General features: G+C 41.7%; 1 protein-coding gene across 1 annotated transcript in view; it reads right to left on the bottom strand.

The window, feature by feature from the left end:
• The window catches only part of lrp5 (low density lipoprotein receptor-related protein 5), a 68,576-nt gene that overhangs the window by 44,816 nt on the left and 4,000 nt on the right, over positions 1–19,760 (bottom strand). Inside the window, exons 2-5 of the mRNA XM_031285385.2 lie at positions 9,920–10,120; positions 8,242–8,458; positions 4,602–4,670; positions 4,171–4,299 (exon numbers count right to left, since the gene is read on the bottom strand). Coding sequence (XP_031141245.1) covers positions 4,171–4,299; positions 4,602–4,670; positions 8,242–8,458; positions 9,920–10,120 — 616 coding nt within the window. The remainder of the gene's footprint in view (positions 1–4,170; positions 4,300–4,601; positions 4,671–8,241; positions 8,459–9,919; positions 10,121–19,760) is intronic.

Raw genomic sequence — 19,760 nt, forward strand, 5'->3', positions numbered from 1 at the left:
AGACTAACAATGGCTGGTCGCCAAGTGCAATCATGCATTGCACAAGAGCCTAGTTATTTTTTTAAGGCCAAAAACTGTTGGCATTGATCCTCTTCCGTCGCTATACCTGCTTGACGGAGAAGTTAAGTCACATTGCTATGAGGTAGTATCGGGTGTGGTAGTATCCAGAGGTGGAAAGTAACGAAATACATTTACTCACAGTTAGTTTTGTTGTGTATTTTGTATTTTTCAAGTAGTTTTTAAAATCGGTAATTTAAAATGTACTTGATTACGTTTTGAGTGAAGTATTGCATTTTGCTACATTACAAATGCCATCTGTTACGGAGTAAAAAAAAAAAAACTTTGACTAACGAAAACCGAAATGAAGAAAAAAAATCGCGCCTTGAACCACCACAGTGAGGAATGATCAGCATCTAGGCTGCCTACCAGGCGCCAAGTCTCTCTGTAGGAGAATGAGAACGAGATGGAGGTGGATCAGGCGAGCGACGACGGTTCAGAGACTGTTTCAGTAGAAATGCTAGCTGAAACATCGAATTCTGCTGCCCAACACGATGAAAATCCTTGGCCACATTTGAAAGACTGTTTTTCATTTAAATTCAAGAGGACCAGTAGCATCATCATGCAATGCCAGATGTGCCTGCCAGAGGTGACTGAACTGGCTGCATTCAATAACTCCACATCTAATCTGCGGAAGCATGTTTTGGTAAGGATTTGTGCATTGGTACTTCAAACAAAGTTTTTTCATGTTTCGTGGCATTGCTAATTTTTGTCTAGCACTAGCAACCCGTAGGACAACATATGTTGGACACTGGCTAAATCCCCCCGCCCTGTTTTACAGGGTTTTTTTTTATGTAACTAAGTAACTTTTACTTAAAGTACATTTTAAATGAACTACTTATTACTTTTACTTAAGTAATTTTTCAGATAGGTAATTTCACTTGTACTTAAGTAATACTATATCAAAGTATTGGTACTTTTACTTGAGTACAATATTTTAGTACTTTTTCCACCTCTGGTAGTATCGGAGTAATTTTATGACTACAAGTAAGAGTACATGTGCACGGCATCGGACCGATACCCGATACTGGCATCAGTATGGGTGCATCCCTAGTACATACACACATGATGGCAGCAGAACTAGCATGCTGCTGTCAGAGGAACAGATGCCACATTTTTCCAACAGCGTAAAACATTTCCACCAAATTTTGGTTTGGATTTAATCCAACCTGGACACCAATTCAATTACATTTTATATATAGTGTCAAATCATAACAGAAGTTATCTCAAGACACTTTACAGATAGATTAGGTCTAGACCACACTCTATAATTTACAGAAAGCCAACAATTCCTCCAAAAGCAAGCATTTGTTGCAACAGTGGCGAGGACCTTTTAACAGGCAGAAACATCAGGTGGGCGGCCGTCTGCCGCGACTGGACCATATTGTAACAACTGTAGAAATGAGCCACACTAGTAGCAGTTTCCAAAAGAACAGCTGCCTTTACAGTCATTCCTAACTCTCTGTGTTAAAAATAATGAGCTAAAATGGAATGTGAATTAAGGCTATTAATTATTATTTATTATTAATAATTATAAGACTTAAATACCATTTTTGGGCATTTTATGCTTTTTTGGACAGCCGACAATAAAGTGATGACAGGAAAGAGAGATGGGATATGCGTACAACAAAGGTCCTGTGATCAGCGTTTGACACATACAATTTGAATCGGCTAAGAAGAATGGGTTCAAACATGCACCTCTTTTAGGGCTGGGTACCGAACTTTGATACTTTTAAGGCACCGGCCGAATTGCCTCCATAGTATCGAGTATCGAAAAATGCCTTGTCATTCAATACCAAACTTCAATACCTAAGGAGTAAATGTTATTTGCGTCAGTGAGCCAATCAGCATGCAGCATGCTTCTATGAAGATATAATAATGTCTGTGATTGGCTGTCTAATGTTACACGTCGTAGAGACACGTGTGTGTGTGTGTGTGTGTGTGTGTGTGTGTGTGTGTGTGTGTGTGTGTGTGTGTGTGTGTGTGTGTGTGTGTGTGCGCGCGTGCATGGTTGTATTTTGAGAGGCTTGACTACAGTGTGCGTCACATAGGTGTAAAAGAGGTGACAAAAGATTTGTACCGTAACGTATAATGTTGTAATTCCTTTTTGTTAAAATGGATTTTGATAAAATTGGTATTGAAAAATATTGTTCAGGAACAGGTATCGACACCAGTATCAGTATTGAACATTGTTTGAACGATACCCAGCCCTTTTTTACCTCAAAGTCACAACGTCACAATCTAACGAGGTCGGACCTGAACCATTCTGAAACAGAGAGAATGATACGATGTGGAGAAAGAATGATGGGATGTGTGTGTGTGTGTGTGTGTGTGTGTGTGTGTGTGTGTGTGTGTGTGTGTGTGTGTGTGTGTGTGTGTGTTTTTTAACTGGGGCCTCCATACCACAGCTGTTTGTGTTGGACAACTCTCTCATACTCTCTCTCTCTCTCTCTCTCTCTCTCTCTCTCTCTCTCTCTCTCTCTCTTCATATTTCTTTAATTCTGCCTGTCCCTTTCTCTGTTGGACATAGTGAAAACTCAAAGTATTTTCTGCTGATCTTTCAAGTTTCAATAGGGGGTCCTGAAACACAAGTAAATATTTTGTACTGTAACATTTAAAAGGTGCAAGAATTTTAAGTTGGTAGTGTTTTTTATTTCCACCTTCATCAAACAGGTAATGTAGGTTTGTCCATTATAGCAGCTGATAACTGAGACAATCATATCAAGTAAGCTACTGGTGTTAGTGTGTGGGTATTTGGCTGAACCTAGTCTGGATCAACGATATTTCCAGAATAATTGCCTCACATGTTCCACCGGATGTCCCTCAGCTGTCCTCTGTGTTTCTGTTCTCAAACTCTGTTCTCTTCGGGAAACAACAACAACCTTCGAGCTAGCGAGCTACACGCTGAAAATGTCAAGTTGTGAAGAAGATTTGGACGGTGCAACAAGACAGGCCTGCTTGGTTCTTTCAGGGAATGATTGTAAAGATTTACAAAGAACATGTTTACACCATTTCCTCTCTAACTGGGACGTTTTGGGACCAATTGGTGGGATTGCTGTGGATGAAGTACACACAGAGATACACTGGTAAGAGATAATATGGTTTAACCATGTAGCGGTGAAATTCAGCCTGTATGCATGTTTTTTCAGCCTAATATTGTTGCAAAAGAGCAGCAAAATGTTAGCCTGACATACCAGACCCACATCAAGATTTTGGGTCTGGGAACTCACATTAACGGAGCTCAATCCGAGGGGCGGGACAAACGGTTGTCTTTCAAATTCCCTCTGCACGCAATAGGATAGCACTACAACCAGGCAGAGCAACAAAGAAGGTAGCGAAGCTAGTTGATAGATTAAACTTTTCTCAAAGAAAAGCTTAACTCCAAGTCTTCCAGAAGACCGCTGTTCCCAGCAGCCGCAGCCATAAGCCCGCCCACTGACTCTATACACGTGATGTGTGATGTGATTGGCCTGACCAGAGTTTGGTTTTTCCAGCTCGCAAGCCAACGGAGAGTGGCTAGACCCCCCTGGCTGCAATAAAATTTCTAATAAGCTAGCAAAATGTTGTAGCGACAGCAACAATTTTAGGCCATAGCGCCCAGCCCTATATCTAACACAACTACCATTTTGTGGTCAGTTTAAGGTGTACAAAAAAAGTTAGACACCTCCCCTGTTCTGCCAGAGCAGCTGCTTCATTGCTCTATGCAAATATATCTGCCAGCATCATTACTACCGCATCCACGTGCACTCTGACTCGTCATCTGGGGAGAGATATTTTATATCATCACGGCTCTATCTGAGCCCAGATGGCAGAGATGAACTGTACTGCCAGGCTGTATTCTCATATCAATAAACTTCTCTGTGTATGTTGGCTGACTGAACTGTATCTGTAAAAATCCTCTCCACTCCCCACATGGAAGTTCATTTGAGATTACAGGTACTTAAGATGAAATGTAACTTCTTAAAATAAGCTCAGAGAGCTTTTTTCTTTTTAATATTGGTTTATGAATTAAATATAAGCATACTAAGGAAATGTCATGTAAGTTAGCACAGGTCTACTGTTTACTTTGAACTGTATTCACTCCCATACACAGACATAGACAGAGTGCCATACCGTGCGGATCCGTCCAGGTTGGCTCTGTGAATGAAGCTAAGTTTGGCATCGGCCCAGTACAGCTTCTGTTCCACCAGGTCTATGGTCAGACCGTTGGGCCAGTATATGTCCACCACCACGATAACTTTCCTGTTAGAGACAGAGGCAAATGAAATGATTGTACAACTGGTGCTCTCATTTGGTTATGTTTCTTTAGGATTGTTACTGCTTCTGTACTGGCTGCACCGGGAATACTGTACTGCAAAGTCCAGTTCAGACCGAAGGTTCGCGACGAGATGAGTCGAAACTTGCAACTACTTGCAATGCGCCGGTCTGCAGCGTTGAAACTTCTCCTGCAACGTTTTTTTCTCATCACGAATCTTTGGTCTGAACTGGGCTTTACAATATGACTGTAAATACAGAAGAGCTTAAGGGTTGAATAGATAGAGTACCTGTTGCTGCCGTCCATACCAGCACGCTCTATCCTGGGCTCCTCTCCCCAGTCTGTCCAGTACATGTAACTGGAGGGACAAACAGAAGAAACATGTCAATGAAACAAACACAGGGCCCAGTTTGCAATTCGAGTACTGATGAGTATATATAAATACAGTCTATAACGATGCACTTCCGGGATTTGTTTTCTCTCTTTGTGTTGGCGTTCTAACCTCTGGTGGATTTGTGAGGACTATGGTTAACTGCTCCTCAGATCTCTGCAGGGTAAATCAGCTAGCTAGACTATCTGTCCAATCTGAGTTTTCTGTTGCACGACTAAAACTACTTTTGAACGTACACGTTCCACCAAAACAAGTTCCTTCCTGAGACTATTTAGCAGAGGCACCGTGGCTCCGTCTGGTGCTTAGCGCCGCCCAAGATGATTGTGATTGGTTTAAAGAAATGCCAATAAACCAGAGCACGTTTTTCTCCCATCCAGGAATGCTGTGTGGACTAGCCAGACCTTCCTTTGCAGCGCTGTGGAGGAGGGTCCGGGCATGCGAGACTAATATAAATATAATCTTGTTAAATGTTGATAAAACTAATTGTATATCCAAACTCCTCATGGCTCTCATACTGTACAGATAAGGATTTGTTCTGGCTCAGAATGGGCCTTGGGGTCAGGGGGTCCTCCTCCGATACATTTTCATTTTCTGCATTGTGGTACATTTTTATGCAATCATTTATGGTGGAAATGTCTTTAATTATATCTAAAGGAAAACGATAATTTCAGGCGAAAGATGACAATTTATAATTATAATATAAAAATATAATGGGATATATGCTCTGCGCCGCACGTCAAATGGCTCTGGCCTCCCCGTCAGCCATTAACACACCTGGAAGGGCATTAACCCGCTTATACCACAGTCAATTGCCAAATAATTTTTTAAAGACCAACCAAAATGTAAAGTTTTTTTCAAACAATAACTCTGTTTCCCTGGTAACACCTGAGGGTACCTGGAACAATCATTCCCATCCCGTAAGGTTCTTGTGCAATGGAAACGTTGTTCACTGCTCCAGTCAATGGGACCACGCTGAGTATTTTCCTTTGGCGCTGGCTAAAACCTCTTCAGAGTGCACCAAAAAATCCTGAGTGCAGGAAAAATCCTGAGAGCAGGAAAAACCCTGCAGATACTTGGTAATCATGGCTAGACACAGACATATGTGGAACACCTGACTAGCAAACAGGAACTAGGAAAGTTACAATATGAATTTTGGATAGAAACTAATCATGTTTCTCTTCTGCTTGTCAGAAGACAGTTACACAGTCTATGATCATATCTGTAAATAATCGTGCTGAGTCAAATGTAACAACAGGTACAAAGACCACAACTACAACAAGAAGGGTGTTTTCACACCGTTCCAGCCCTCTAAATGAAGACTTATTAGTCAGCATTTTCTGTGCTATGTGAATACTCCAAAGGGACTCAGACCCCTCTGGAACAAACCTTACTCACACTCCTAAAGAGACGTGGCAGTGGACCAACCCACAGGACTCAGACATACAGGAAACTACTCTGAGTTGGGGCGTCTCGGTTCCAAACCGTCTCTGCTTGAACCATCCAAAGCTGAACTGACTTGAATTCACATATTGTACACTGATTTAAAGAACAAGAACAACCTGCATCTAAGGGTGCTTTCACATATGGTCCTCTTCACGCAAACCAAACTCAGTCCTCTTAAAGTGGACCAAAAGAAAAGGGACTCAGTTCTTTTTGTGTTCACAATGTCAGTTTACTTGAAAGATAGTCTCGCATTGCCAGACCTTCCTCAACAGCGCTGCGGGGGAAGGTCTGGCTAGTCCACACAGCATTCTGGGATGGGAGAAAAACATGCTCTGGTTTATTGGCATTTCTTTAAACCAATCACAATCGTCTTGGGCGGTGCTAAGGGCCGGACGGAGCAACGGTGCCGCTGCAAAATAGGAGGAGGAGCAGTTAACCATAGTCCTCAGAAATCCACCACAGTTTAGAACGCCAACACAAAGAAAGAGGAAGGGGAAGGACATCCAGCAGAATTTCCAGCGGCACCGGAGCAAACCCGGAAGTGGAACATCGTCGATATAGACTACATGAAAGAGGACACAGTTCTCTTTCTGGTCCACTTCAGCTCTGATAGGGCCTCGGGGCTAAAATACATTGGCAAAGGCAAAAGGGCAAAGCGAACCTGAAGCATGTTGTGTTCACAATGCAAAGGTGAAGAGAACCGCAACGCAGACTTGAAGCAAACATACTCAGACCACCTCCTGGGGGTCTGGGTAAGGTTCGTTCCGGGGGGGTCTGAGTCCCTTTGGAGTGCTCACATATGCGCAAAAAATGCTGACTAATAGGTCTGAGTTCTTTTGGAGGGCTGAAACGGACCAATTGTGAAAACACCCTTATAGTTGTAGTTGTGGTCTTCGTACCTGTTGTTGCATTTGACTCAGCAAGTATAAAAGGACAGTTGACAACCTGTTTGTGTTCTTGGCCTATACACTCTTTTGTCCCACCGACCCTGCACCCACGAGGTTCAGTTACAGTATGACCAACAACTCCCAACACAGACACACCCTGTGGCTATCGTGATCTATAGAAATGCTAGCGGTTCAATCTGACTCTGTTCCTGGCTGGCGCAGACATGGTGTTCAGGCTGTTTACAGTATGATGGAGTCATACTGCTTGGGTAATACAGGAAGAAAGAGAGTGTTTATTGAAAGGAAAGGATTCAGTGCATTCAGCCTGAACTAAGGAGGCCAATGGACTCATTGAACCTCTAGTTTAAGTACAGTGTCTTTATACAAGGTCTGCAGAAGTCATGGTTGGAGAGTTCTGTAGCCCAAACCATCATGAAAACTGTTAACACACAATCATTCTGCTACACTGTATTCTAACAGGACAAAATTAACCCACAACAGTAAATCTATCATCTGAGGAGCTCAGGTTTTGCTGATCCAACAAGTTGTTTTACGAGAGAGAGAGAGAGAGAGAGAGAGAGAGAGAGAGAGAGAGAGAGAGAGAGAGAGAAAGAGAGAGAGAGAAAGAGAGAGAAAGAGAGAGAGGGAGGGGTGGGGGTGTGAGAACAAACCACAGAAAACGGAAACTCTGCAGAACAGGCCTTCTCTTCCACCATCTTTCCTATTATCTCTCATATCTCCCTGTCATTGCACCCTACACCATCAGCTCAGGTATGCTTGGCTACCTGAGCATGTTGTCTGTCCAGCTCTTAAAAACAAAAGGCTAAAGAAAGTGACAATCTAAGGGAGGCCTTCAAAGGGTCTGTTCAAGAAACATATTTTCTCACATCTGTCTTGTGATATCTAGCCATGCAGTTTGGGTTTTACAGTGTAAATCTAGGCTTTGATGATGATGATCCCGAAAAGTGTTGACTTTGGATTGTCCAGAAAAACAGGCAAACTACAGGGAAATCCACACATATCACATTTTTGAAGAGACATTTATAATGATTGATCCAGAGCCCCAGTTTCACTGTCAGCTTTCCAGTTTTACCTGTTACTATTATCAGCCTCAGTCTCAATAAATCTATTGCGCTATAGTCCATGTTTGTCCTGCAGACAAGAGTACTATGGCGGTCTAAGCATACTATGAAGAGTGTCTCTGTTACCGTTGAGCAGGGTTGAGAGCGATAGCCCTGGGCTGGTCCAAGTCCATCCAAAACAGGACCTTCCTGGAGGTGCCGTCTAGGTTGGCCACTTCAATCCGATTGGTCTCCGAGTCTGTCCAGTAGAGCTTTCTGCCCAACCAGTCACAGGCCAGCCCATCGGGACTGTCCAGCCCTGATACAACCACAGTCTGGCCCGTTCCCAGCGCCTCTTTAAGGGCTGCAACCAGAAAACATACACAGTGTGAGAAGGTGAAAGAGAAAGGATGCATTCTTCATCAAACCAGGGAAGATATGCTGGGGTTAAAGTGGGATTTGGCAGGTGGGGGAACTCTAAGATCAGGGAGGGGTTGCTCTCTGTCTAGCTCATCTAAAAACATTGGATCTTCAGCATGTTACCGTGTCGTGTAGCCTGTTTGTAAACCGTAGCCTACAGGCAACGTGATCATCACCTGGGGCACGTTCAATCTCAAAATGGTGTGCACCGCTTTGCTACGGTTTCCGTGTTTACTCGGAACAGTGTGAAAAGGTGTGCAACGGGCTTTGAGGTATGTTTTTTCTCTGGTTTGGTGGGTGTGTCTCTGGTTTATTGGCTGTGTCACAGGTCAGTCAGCACAGTGTCTGTAAACTTGTGCCAAAATGCAACCTAGGGTCTTTTTGTGAATGTACCTGAGTCAAACTTTTGAAAAGCATAATTAGGACGGAATCGCCACTTTTAAGATTTACCATATTTTCGTTTTTTGGTCAAATGGCCTTTTGAATGGGAGTGCTAGGGGCACTACTATGATCACATCAAAATCACTATTTTTAAAACACTAAGAAGGCTCGACACAACTCGATCTCAACTCCAGCATTGAGAACATTGTTTGTGTACCCAGAGTTTACTAAAAACAAAGGTTTTGAACGACTCACTTTAGCTGTTGTTGTTTCCGGTCACAGCCATCTCGCCAGTCAAAAAGTGTTGATCTCCGAATGCAAAGGAACGGACTCCATATGAGGAAATGTCATTCTTATATGAGGCTCCTTTTTCAACTACAAGGTCAATATTGTTTTTCACTAACGACAAAACAACGAATTATCCATGCATTTATATGGAACTAAGCTTGAGGAGCTTTCCATTTTTACTGTCCTCCCTGATACGTGCGCTTCCGTCCTAATTATGCTATTAAACTAAAGTTTGATTCGGGTACATTCACAAAAAGATCCTAGGTTGCATTTTGGCGAGAGTTACGCTTTAATAAAAAGGCAGCGCGTTTGCGCACACAACAAGGTGTTCAACGCACCCCCGTTTCAGTTTAAATAAACGTGTTGCTACGTTTTGTCAGGTCTGAACGTAGCCCCATTCAACTGACTTTAACAGACAGTACTCGACTGTCCTGCTATTTTTATAGACATGTGAACTCACCACAGTCAGACGGTGGTGCACTGCTGAGACTGAACAGGGGAAACACTGCAATGGAAGTTTGGCGTTATTTTTAAAAGAACGGGAAACACTGAAGTATGAAACCGCCAATTTGATTCATTTACTTGTTAATCGAAGGTGCCGGAACGCTGTTCCAGATTGTTCCGGCCCACTTTAACCCCTGAACATATGTACAAAACCACCTTTACTGCTGGTGTTTATGAGGAAACCTTCACTAAGCATGAGAATTAACACCCAGGAAACAGTGTGCAGTCTTACAGTTGGATGACTGATTCCAGTGTGTCTGTTTGATGGCCTCCTCACTGACGTCTGTCCAAAATATCAGGCCCTCAGAATACAGGAAGTCCACCGCTGCTGCATCCTCCAGGTCACTAACAACGATGGCCGACTCCCCCCGCACGCCCTCTGCATCGACCAATCGTACGTCACGCCGGTTGGCAAACAGGAGGAGAGGTGAGCCTGGAAAGAAAACTTATGTTAAACCCAGTTGATTTGAACTGATCCAATTACAATTCTTTTGGTAAAGAGAGAATAAATTGGCTCAAACTCATACATAAGATGTTTTTCTTAACCTCAAATGATGCATTCTGAGTATTCATCCAGGGGGCTTTGTGATATTTGTGTCTAGCCCGTTCATGTAAAACTGTGGAATTTCCCAGTGGATTAGGGAACTGGACGACTTGTCTTATGTTTGATTTACTTCCTTTATTTACCTCAAGGGCAAAGGAATGTTTTTTGGGAATATCACATATTACTATCATTGTCATTTTTATCTGAGCTTGTGTGTTTATGTGTTTAGAAGTGTGTTGTAAGACAGTTTCTTTCAGGGGTCACCATCCTGGAGACGAACATTACTCAGACTGCATTTCACAGTTTGCAGTGTGTTTGCAATGCAATGTGCAACAGAACCCAGACGACAGGTAGTTGGATGGGTCTTGAGAAGTTGTTGCATTTATTCACCAACAAATAGCCTAAACTGTACATATTATACGTTATTAAAGCTATGACTTTACTGCTACCTTCATACTCCTGACACACACACTCTTTCTTTCCCTCTTACACACACACACATACACACACACAAACACACACACACACACACACACACACACACACACAGAGCTTTCCCCTTTGCTCAACACTTGTTGCAGTATGCAGCCGAGGTTCCTATGAGCGGAGAACGCATTTCAATCATGTTCATTTGATTGTGGGAAGCAATCGTTATAGGGATTAGCATCCTATTTGTGAGTCCCTCACTTTAGTGCAATTCCAAAATATCATTGGGAATCTCTTTATTAATAATAATAATACTAATACTAATAATACACAAACAAAAATCAAGTAAGAACTAGGGGTGTGCAAAAAAAATCGATTCACATTCGAATCGCGATTCAAGCTCTACCTATTCAAAGTCGATTCATAGAATTCCAAAAATCGATTGATACTTTTTAATTTTGTTTTATTTATTTTTTTATTGTATGTCTACTGCAATCACATGGGAAAAGTAACTACATTTACATATTGTGAATGTTTTTTTTAATCGAGAATCGTTTTTGAAGCCAAAATCGATTTTGAATCGAATCTTGAGCCTGAAAATCAATGTTTAATCGTGACATTTTCTGAATCGTGCACCCCTAGTAAGAACAATAAAGACAACAACAATGACTCTACTTAAGTCATGAATCAACTTTACTACACAACCATAATTTGTTCTATAGCCTGAATGAAATACACATCTGTTGATACATCATGCTGAAATAACATTGTTCAGTCTGCCACCAATCTCAGAGCAGTTTCATTTCACTAATTAGTTGTGCTGATTGCTTAAAGGTCTAGCACAGGGGGGGTCAAACTCAAATTCTAGAAATAAGAATCCCATCAAGGGCCAGCCATGTAAAGTGTATTAACATGCTTTCATTTAAGAGAAGTGAAATATCTTTGACTGTATTATTGCATGTCTTATAAAGTCTTCTCACGTACAGTTTGGGTCTCATAAACAATAACAATAACAACAAACAATAATAAAGAAAAAAGCGGCAAAAACTGTCGAACAAAGCAACAAAAACATTGAAAGAAGCGCCAAAAGTGGCAGAAATGTCAAAAAAGCGACAAAAACTAGACGGTCCAAAATGTATTGGGATCCTTAATTGATATGCGGGCCAGATCAAAGTCTGCGAGGGGCCGGATTTGGCACGCGGCCCTTGAGTTTGACACATGTGGCCTAGCGTATCCAGATTATTACTGCTGCACCCCCACAGTGCCACATGTCACAGTCAAGTTCACAACGAGACACCAGCAGAGTAAAACTGAGGACTGCTACTCTTTGGAACAAAGCTCAACCAAAACAGAAAGCCTCCAACATTACTGCCAGCTGGCAACAACCTGCAGAAGACAAGCACGAGACCAAAAAGAATGTTCACATTAATACGTCTGTCCTTATGCTTCATACACTGTCAGATAAAAACACAAGTTGGAAGGCATAATATATAGGAAATATTTATGTTTACTAATCAATAATTTTACGTAGATTTTTAAAATTGATTCTTTTCTCTAGAATCAATATTCTTTATTTATTTTTATTTATTTTTACCAATGATTGAGTTAAATGTTTTCTGTTTCTATGGTACTGCTGACGGCGACTACATCATATCAGTTTCCAGCAGAACAGAGGGAAAGCAGAAAATCCATGTTATGTTCTTCTTTACAAAGTAAATAAATGTCTGACTGACATGTGATGTCATTCTTCTTGGAAACAATCAGTTTTTAGAAATTTCTCATCATATATCATCTCTAGAAGTGTTTTTTTCAACTGTTGTTTTTGTTAAAGAAGGAAAAGAATCGAATCACAATACTTCTAGAATCACAGTAAATGAAAAACACAATACAAATCCAACCGGCACCCACGTATCGTAAAAAAGAACCAAATTGGGACAAACACATATCGTCCCAGCTCTAATATTGTGTGTGTGTGTGTGTGTGTGTGTGTGTGTGTGTGTGTGTGTGTGTGTGTGTGTGTGTGTGTGTGTGTCTTTGCCTCAGGGGAAGCTTGTGGTTTGGGCCTGGCAGGGTGGCAGGGCTGCTATGCTGTGGTTTGGCACAACATGCCTACTGTAATCCCACAGCATTAAGACACGCCGCCTCTGTCAGTGCGTCCCCAAACAACACCCAGTCCTTAAAGCAGACACAATCAATTTAACAATTCTTCATTCATTGAACAATAAAAAGGACTTTGTGAAGGACACCAATGTGAAGGTGAATGTGAACTTCAGCTACGTTTCCAGTTGTATTTTTGGCGACAAAAGCGTTAGTCTTTATCTCTTCCCTATCTGTTCTGGACTTGAGAATATATGGCTTTTGGTCTCGACCGAGTCCAGGTGTCTTCATTATGTTTATAATAACACTGGAGGGAAAGTGAAACACTGGCCACCTGATAACCAATCACACACTAGATTATCTTCGCACGCCCTGCATCTGCGTGCCCTGCTTACGTTATTTTCTGTCCTGGACTCGGTCTTGACTCAAACTCAAACCTTTTTGGACTCGGTCTTGTCTTGGTCTCGATTAGTCCTGGTCTTGGACTTGACAAAGGTGGTCTTGACTACAGCCCTGATTTTATGACTACAGCCCTGATTTTATTCATAAATGAACATAACATTGACAAAACCATCAACAGTCATAGCCCTTAAGAGCTCAGCTAATGTTTATTAATTGCAGTTAAACAAAGAAACGGTGATTAGACAATTACTAAATAAATGTTACAGGCCTACCTGACACAGATCAACATGAGAGAGAGAGAGAGAGAGAGAGAGAGAGAGAGAGAGAGAGGGGGGCAGAGAGAGAGAGAGAGAGGGGGGCAGAAAGAGAGAGAGAGACAGACAGAGCGAGAGAGAGAGAGAGAGAGAGAGAAGAGATAGAGAGACAGAGCGAGACAGAGCGAGAGAGAGAGAGAGAGAGACACAGACAGAGCGAGAGAGAGAGACACAGACAGAGCGAGAGAGAGAGAGAGAGAGAGAGAGAGAGACAGACAGAGCGAGAGAGACAGAGAGAGAGAGAGAGAGAAGAGAGAGACAGAGCGAGAGACAGAGAGAGAGAGAGAGAGAAGAGAGAGACAGAGCGAGAGACAGAGAGAGAGAGAGAGAGAGAGAGAGAGAGAGGGAGGGGGGGCAGACCACACACTCTGGCCTAACAGAGACGCTCCGGTGGGGATTAGTGCCAGCTGACTGAGAGGACAAGCCCAGACTGCTGTATCAAAACACTACACTCACACACGCTATATATATATATATATATATATATATATATAAAGGCTCTGGCTGGATAACAAACAGAAAGGGATATATTTCAGACGCTTTCAGACATGCACCTCACAAAGTAAATGCTCATTTAGCACACATTTCCATACAAGCCACGACAGTAACATCTCCATTAACACTTCCAACCCGGCACTAGTCTGGATGTGGTCACAATAACATCAAGATGCCAGCAGCACCATATTAAATACACAGAGAGACATTAACACACGGGCCAACTAGGGGTGGGTAAACAATGGAAAATCGTATGCATCATGAGTTTTTTGCGACGATTTTTAAAATTGATTCTTTTTTACAATAATTGATATTATTTATTTATTTTGACCAATGATTGAGCTAAATGTTTTCTGTTGCTATGGTACTGCTGACGGCGACTACATCATATCAGTTTCCAGCAGAACAGAGAGAAAGCTGAAAATCCATGTTATGTTCTTCTTTACAAAGTAAAAGGAAACCAGTTTTTAGAAATGTCTCATGATATATTGTCTCTAGAAGTGTTTTATTCAACTGCTGTTTCTGTTAAAGAAGGAAAAGAAAATCCCAATACTCAACACTATCGAATCGCATTACTTCTAGAATCATAATAAATGAAAATCACAATACAAATCCAATCAGCACCCATGTATCATGAAAGAATCAAATCAGGACAAAAGCATTGTTGAAAACACAACCAACACGAGCAAAATACTTGACGTACAGCATGTGACCGAATACGTCCTGCCAGAGGAGTTTAAACTTTTCTTTCTTCAATGAATTACTTTTCAACTCACAACTAAAATAAAAAAAACAGAAAAAAACAATGTGTCATGTGTGTTATGTAACACAGACATAAATGCATGTCTGAATGACAAACATGCATTAGTACTCATTATTTCAGTAATTATTACTGTAATATATATAAATTCTAAGTATATATAATATACTTAGAATTATTATTCTATCCAACATTGAAGCACAGATGACCCCTTAATACATATTCTAAATATAAAATATGCACTTTTTTCAGCTACAATGAAATGCTACAAATGTTAAATTTAAAATTAAATCAAAATGTGTGGAGAAAAATGACATCACTGCACCTAACATTGTATGCATGGTGTGTGTGTGTGTGTGTGTGTGTGTGTGTGTGTGTGTGTGTGTGTGTGTGTGTGTGTGTTTTCATGGGTGCAACAGCACACAAAAGAAAAAAAGACCAAAAAACGACATTTGAGTTTGTCAATGGGATTAACAATCAAAGTGTGGGGCGCCTTCAGTGTGTGTGTGTGTCTAGGGGCTGGGGGGAGAGGTCGTACTGAGGTGGCAGCTTAAAAAGAAAGAAGGGTCCCAAAAGAAGTTTCTTGCAATGCACTGCTGCACCCCTTTCTGCTCACGCACATGCACACACACACACACACACACACACACACGTTTGTAGCACTATCTTTGTGGGGACCCATCATTGACATAATGCATCCCTAGCCCCTTACCCTAACCTTAACCATCACCACTAAATGCCTAACCTTAACCCTTACCCTCACCCTAACCATAACCTAATTCTAACCCTAATCCTAAAACCAAGTCTTAACCCTCAAACTGCCCTTTAAACTTGTGGGGTCCAGCATTTTGGCCCCACAAAGCTGTCCGGATCCCACAAGTATACTGGACTTCCGTACACACACACACACACACACACACACACACACACACACACACACACACACACACACACACACACACACACACACACACACACACACACACACACACACACACAGAGTTATCCTGCTTTGTTCTGCTTGGAGAAAGCTAACAGGCTCCCTCGCATTACATCTTATCAGAGCCCATCTTAACAGAACCCTCACAGTGTGTGTATGTGTGTGTGTGTGTGTGTGTGTGTGTGTGTGTGTGTGTGTGTGGTTGCAAGGAAGGAAGAGATTTTCTTCACACCTCCCCAGTTGGGACAAGAAAAATGTGTGTGACGAGCGCAGGGAGTATATTTATGCAGTGTGTGTGTGTGTGTGTGTGTATGTGTGTGTGTGTGTGTGTGTGTGTGTGTGTGTGTGTGTGTGTGTGTGTATGGACCCTAGAGAAATCAAGGTAGACTGCCACAGACTTCCTCTCTTTCTCCACCTCTGCTCCCTCTGTCCCATTTCTCCCTCTCCTCCTCCCTTTATCCACTTCTCTCCTCTTTTCTTCTTTCCCTCTCTTCTCTCAGCAACTTTTCCCTTGTTCCAGTCTTCTTCATCTCTGTCTCTGTCCTACCTCCATCAGGTTTGTATGAAATCCAAACAGCAAAGAACCTCCTCAAGTTCCACACCAGAGAAACACAAACAGGAAAAGATATAATTCTCTTCCTTACTTTTCTCCTCAGCCCAGTCACCAAATCTCTTCTCCTGCCCTTCAGCCCCTGACTCTTCTCCTTTCCCTGCTGCCAGGATCTTACCAACAAGTATGTGAATTGCATATTCTTCATTTTTGCCAATTTTAGACTGTATTTTATAAAGGTTCTATTAGCGGTTGAACAGAAATAGTTGTGAAAACAGGGTTGTTTCGGAAAAATAAAAATGTAAAATATATATTTTTTTAGATTGTGTCATTTTGATTGTTTCAAACAAAAATATTACATTTCCTTCTGAATGAATGAAAACACTGAGCAGTATTAGCTCTGTTCTCAGTCAACCTCCGTCAGGTCCTGCCCTGTTTTGTGGAGTGTCGAGTGTGCCTCCATCCAAACAAAAGAACAGCTCAGTGTATGAAGCCTGAATGCAGTGAATGCAATGGTCCATATGCTGCAGGCTAATGGAGAGCAGTGTGGAAATCACCTATTGGTCGGCCTCAGCAGTGGGAAGAGAAAACACCCAGGTCCGCTGGGCAGAGAGGTTCTATTATTTTTTTCCTGCGGCCCACCCAAATAGACGAGCACGCACCCAAAAAAGAATAATTTTCCTATTCACAAGTCAGTAGAGCTGGCAATCAAACCTCAATCCTTTTTTTAAAGTGCTGAATCAAAACATGTCCGTATGGCTGCTTGTGTTTGGACATTTAACATATGAGAACTTTGGCCTCTTTTGTTAAATAATAAAAGACAAAAAAACACAGGTCTTTATCTTATCTTTATTGTTGTTACCGGTCAGGTGACCTTTCCCTCTAGAAGCAGGGCCAGACCAAGCCCCCAGGAACAACAACCCTGGGCTGAGGGGCCGACAGTGGACTTGCAACACCTGGCAACCCGCTGGCCACAGAGACCATAGACTTCACATGGCGAAAGAAACCTCTATATTTCAGCAGATCATTTTTGTTGGGATCAAGTTACAGTCCGAACACTTAAATGCTCCTTATTTAAACCATCATGTTTTGAAAAATGTAACATGCACTAACAGCCAATCCCAGAGTTATTTAACTAGGCATTATGAACACACGTAATGAAAGTGTATCAGACCCACGGGACTGCGCCCGGCTGAGCAGGCTCATATGACGGTTCTTCCGAGTTCCTGTGGCTGTATTATCTTTGTATTTGTATTATCTTATAATACATCAGAGGGCTGTATGCTGTCAAGCCTGTAACATGGATGTAACATTATTAACGTCTCTGTACCCAAACTGCAACTTTCTCGCTAATCCCATAGTTGTTTACATGCTATCAGTTCTGTTAGCTATAGCAATGCTAAGCCAACCCTAGTTAACCAATCATTAAACAGACAAGCAGGAAACTGAAGCCCAGTTCACCTGTCAGGGAGGCTCGGACATACTTTTAATGTTCCGTGGACAGCTGCAGACTTGTACCGGTCATTGTTGTGGACACATGCAACCACTTTCCTTGAACTGCTTGTTCAACCACACGACTGACCCAGGTCCGTAGCTGTCCTCAGAGCGTGTGTCATTGCATCCTGCTGAGAGGTTATCAGCTGTGTCTGCCTGACATACTCTGTGTGTAGGACGACCGTTAACCCACCAGTCCTAGTCGATATAGTGGCATGTGTCACGTAGCTCTCTGAAAAAATCCTTAAACGCAACTTGCTTTTTACAAAGGCTTAGCAGTGAAAAGACGGCTTTGATTTTTTTTGGCATATTAGATCAGGGTTGGTGTCCACCTGCCACTGTGGCTGGTGGACTCCAAAATCAAGATTACCATTGTTTAACCAGCATTTGGCTGGTGCTCAAACCTGTGTTATAAACTATGATTTATGTAAAAAAGTAATGTAGGAAGTGTCTTATCTTACTGACAATATAAGATGTGTGTTAAAACAGAACCAGTAAATGGAGTTTTTCAAGAAATAGTAATGCATGACCAAAAAAACTTTTAAAAGCCAAAAAGCCAAAGAATCTGTGAAAGCAGACCTGCAGTCAAAGATCAACATACTTATACACTTTATTTTTTACACAACAGGAGCGTAAAAAAATAAAGATGTAATTTCTTGTGATTAAGAAAGTCCTGAAACACGTGATGTTTTGAATATGCAGAAGGTTTTGAACAATACAGGAGAATATTATTTCCTCTACATAGACATTTGCACCATAAATTGATGCAGAAAATGCAAAATGCTGGAAATGAAGTTTTGACCCTCAACATTTTTATGGGGGACCATTTACAGAGTGATCTGACAGTCTGTCGACACACAGCTGTGATGTTTGCCCTGCAGTGTACTGACACTACTTTGGTGTTTTTGGCCAATGGGTGTGAAGTGTGCCTACATGTGGTCACCTCAGTGCCAAACTTAGGACATCGTTCTTCTTTTGGAACCAACGAGAGCCAACCACTTCAACTGATTCAGTATTCAACCCTGTTGCTCCCAGCGGAAGGCCAGTTTCTAGCGCAATGTTTAAGTCAGACTTATGCATCAACTGATTGGTGTATTTCACTATTAATTAACATTTCATAGTCAGGGTTTCCCTGACAAAGTTGTTTAGCTCGGTGGCAATCGCTTTTTTTTGACATGGGACTGATGGCAGCGTTAATGTAGACAATAGTTTCTGTGATGACAGAATCACAAAATTGAGAATTTAAAAAAGCTATAAGACAGATTCCACAGGGCCCTACATTAAGTCAGTGCTTAATGCTAACTGGACATTTGAAAATATGACTAGGGGAAACCCTGACAGTCCTGATCTTTATGAGCAAAATAAGTTATCGTGCTTTGCTGCCTGATGTTATGGCAATATGAGTTATGTGTGCACGTGTGTTTGTTTTGGGACACCTGGAAGCTGCTTGACATCCTCCCTACCTCCATTCTTCATATAGGCCTATGTTTACTATCTAAATATTTAGCTATCTAGAATTTTGTCATTTTACCTGTAAAAAATAATCACCTGGGCGCCTGGTTAGCTCACCTGGTAGAGAGGGTGCCCATATATAGAGGTTTACTCCTCGACACAGCAGCCCTCTGCTGCATGTCATCCCCCCCTCCCTCTCCCCTTTCAAGTATAAGCTGTCCTATACATATAAAGGCCTAAAATGCCAAAAATAATAATAATCACCAACTATTTTGATAATCGATTAATTGTTTCCTGCTCGTTTCTGTTTTAAATCTTATCAAACTGAATGTCTCTGTGTTTTGGACAAAACAAGATATTTAAAGACATCACCTTGGATTTTGACAAACTAAGATGTTCTTACATTTTTATAGATTAATCGATTAAGCGGGAAAATAATCTGCAGATTAGTCTATAATGGATATACAGTAATCGTTAGTTGCAGCTCTATACGTCCATCTCTGTTGCTCTTCCTGAGGTTCTCTCTAGGTTTTCCCTGTTAAAGGATTTTTTTTCCTCATCTGAATAGCGGGTCAAAAAACAGAGGCTGTCGCTGTCTG

This window comes from Sander lucioperca, chromosome 7 (genome assembly GCF_008315115.2).
Source record: "Sander lucioperca isolate FBNREF2018 chromosome 7, SLUC_FBN_1.2, whole genome shotgun sequence".
NCBI classification, from domain to species: domain Eukaryota; kingdom Metazoa; phylum Chordata; class Actinopteri; order Perciformes; family Percidae; genus Sander; species Sander lucioperca.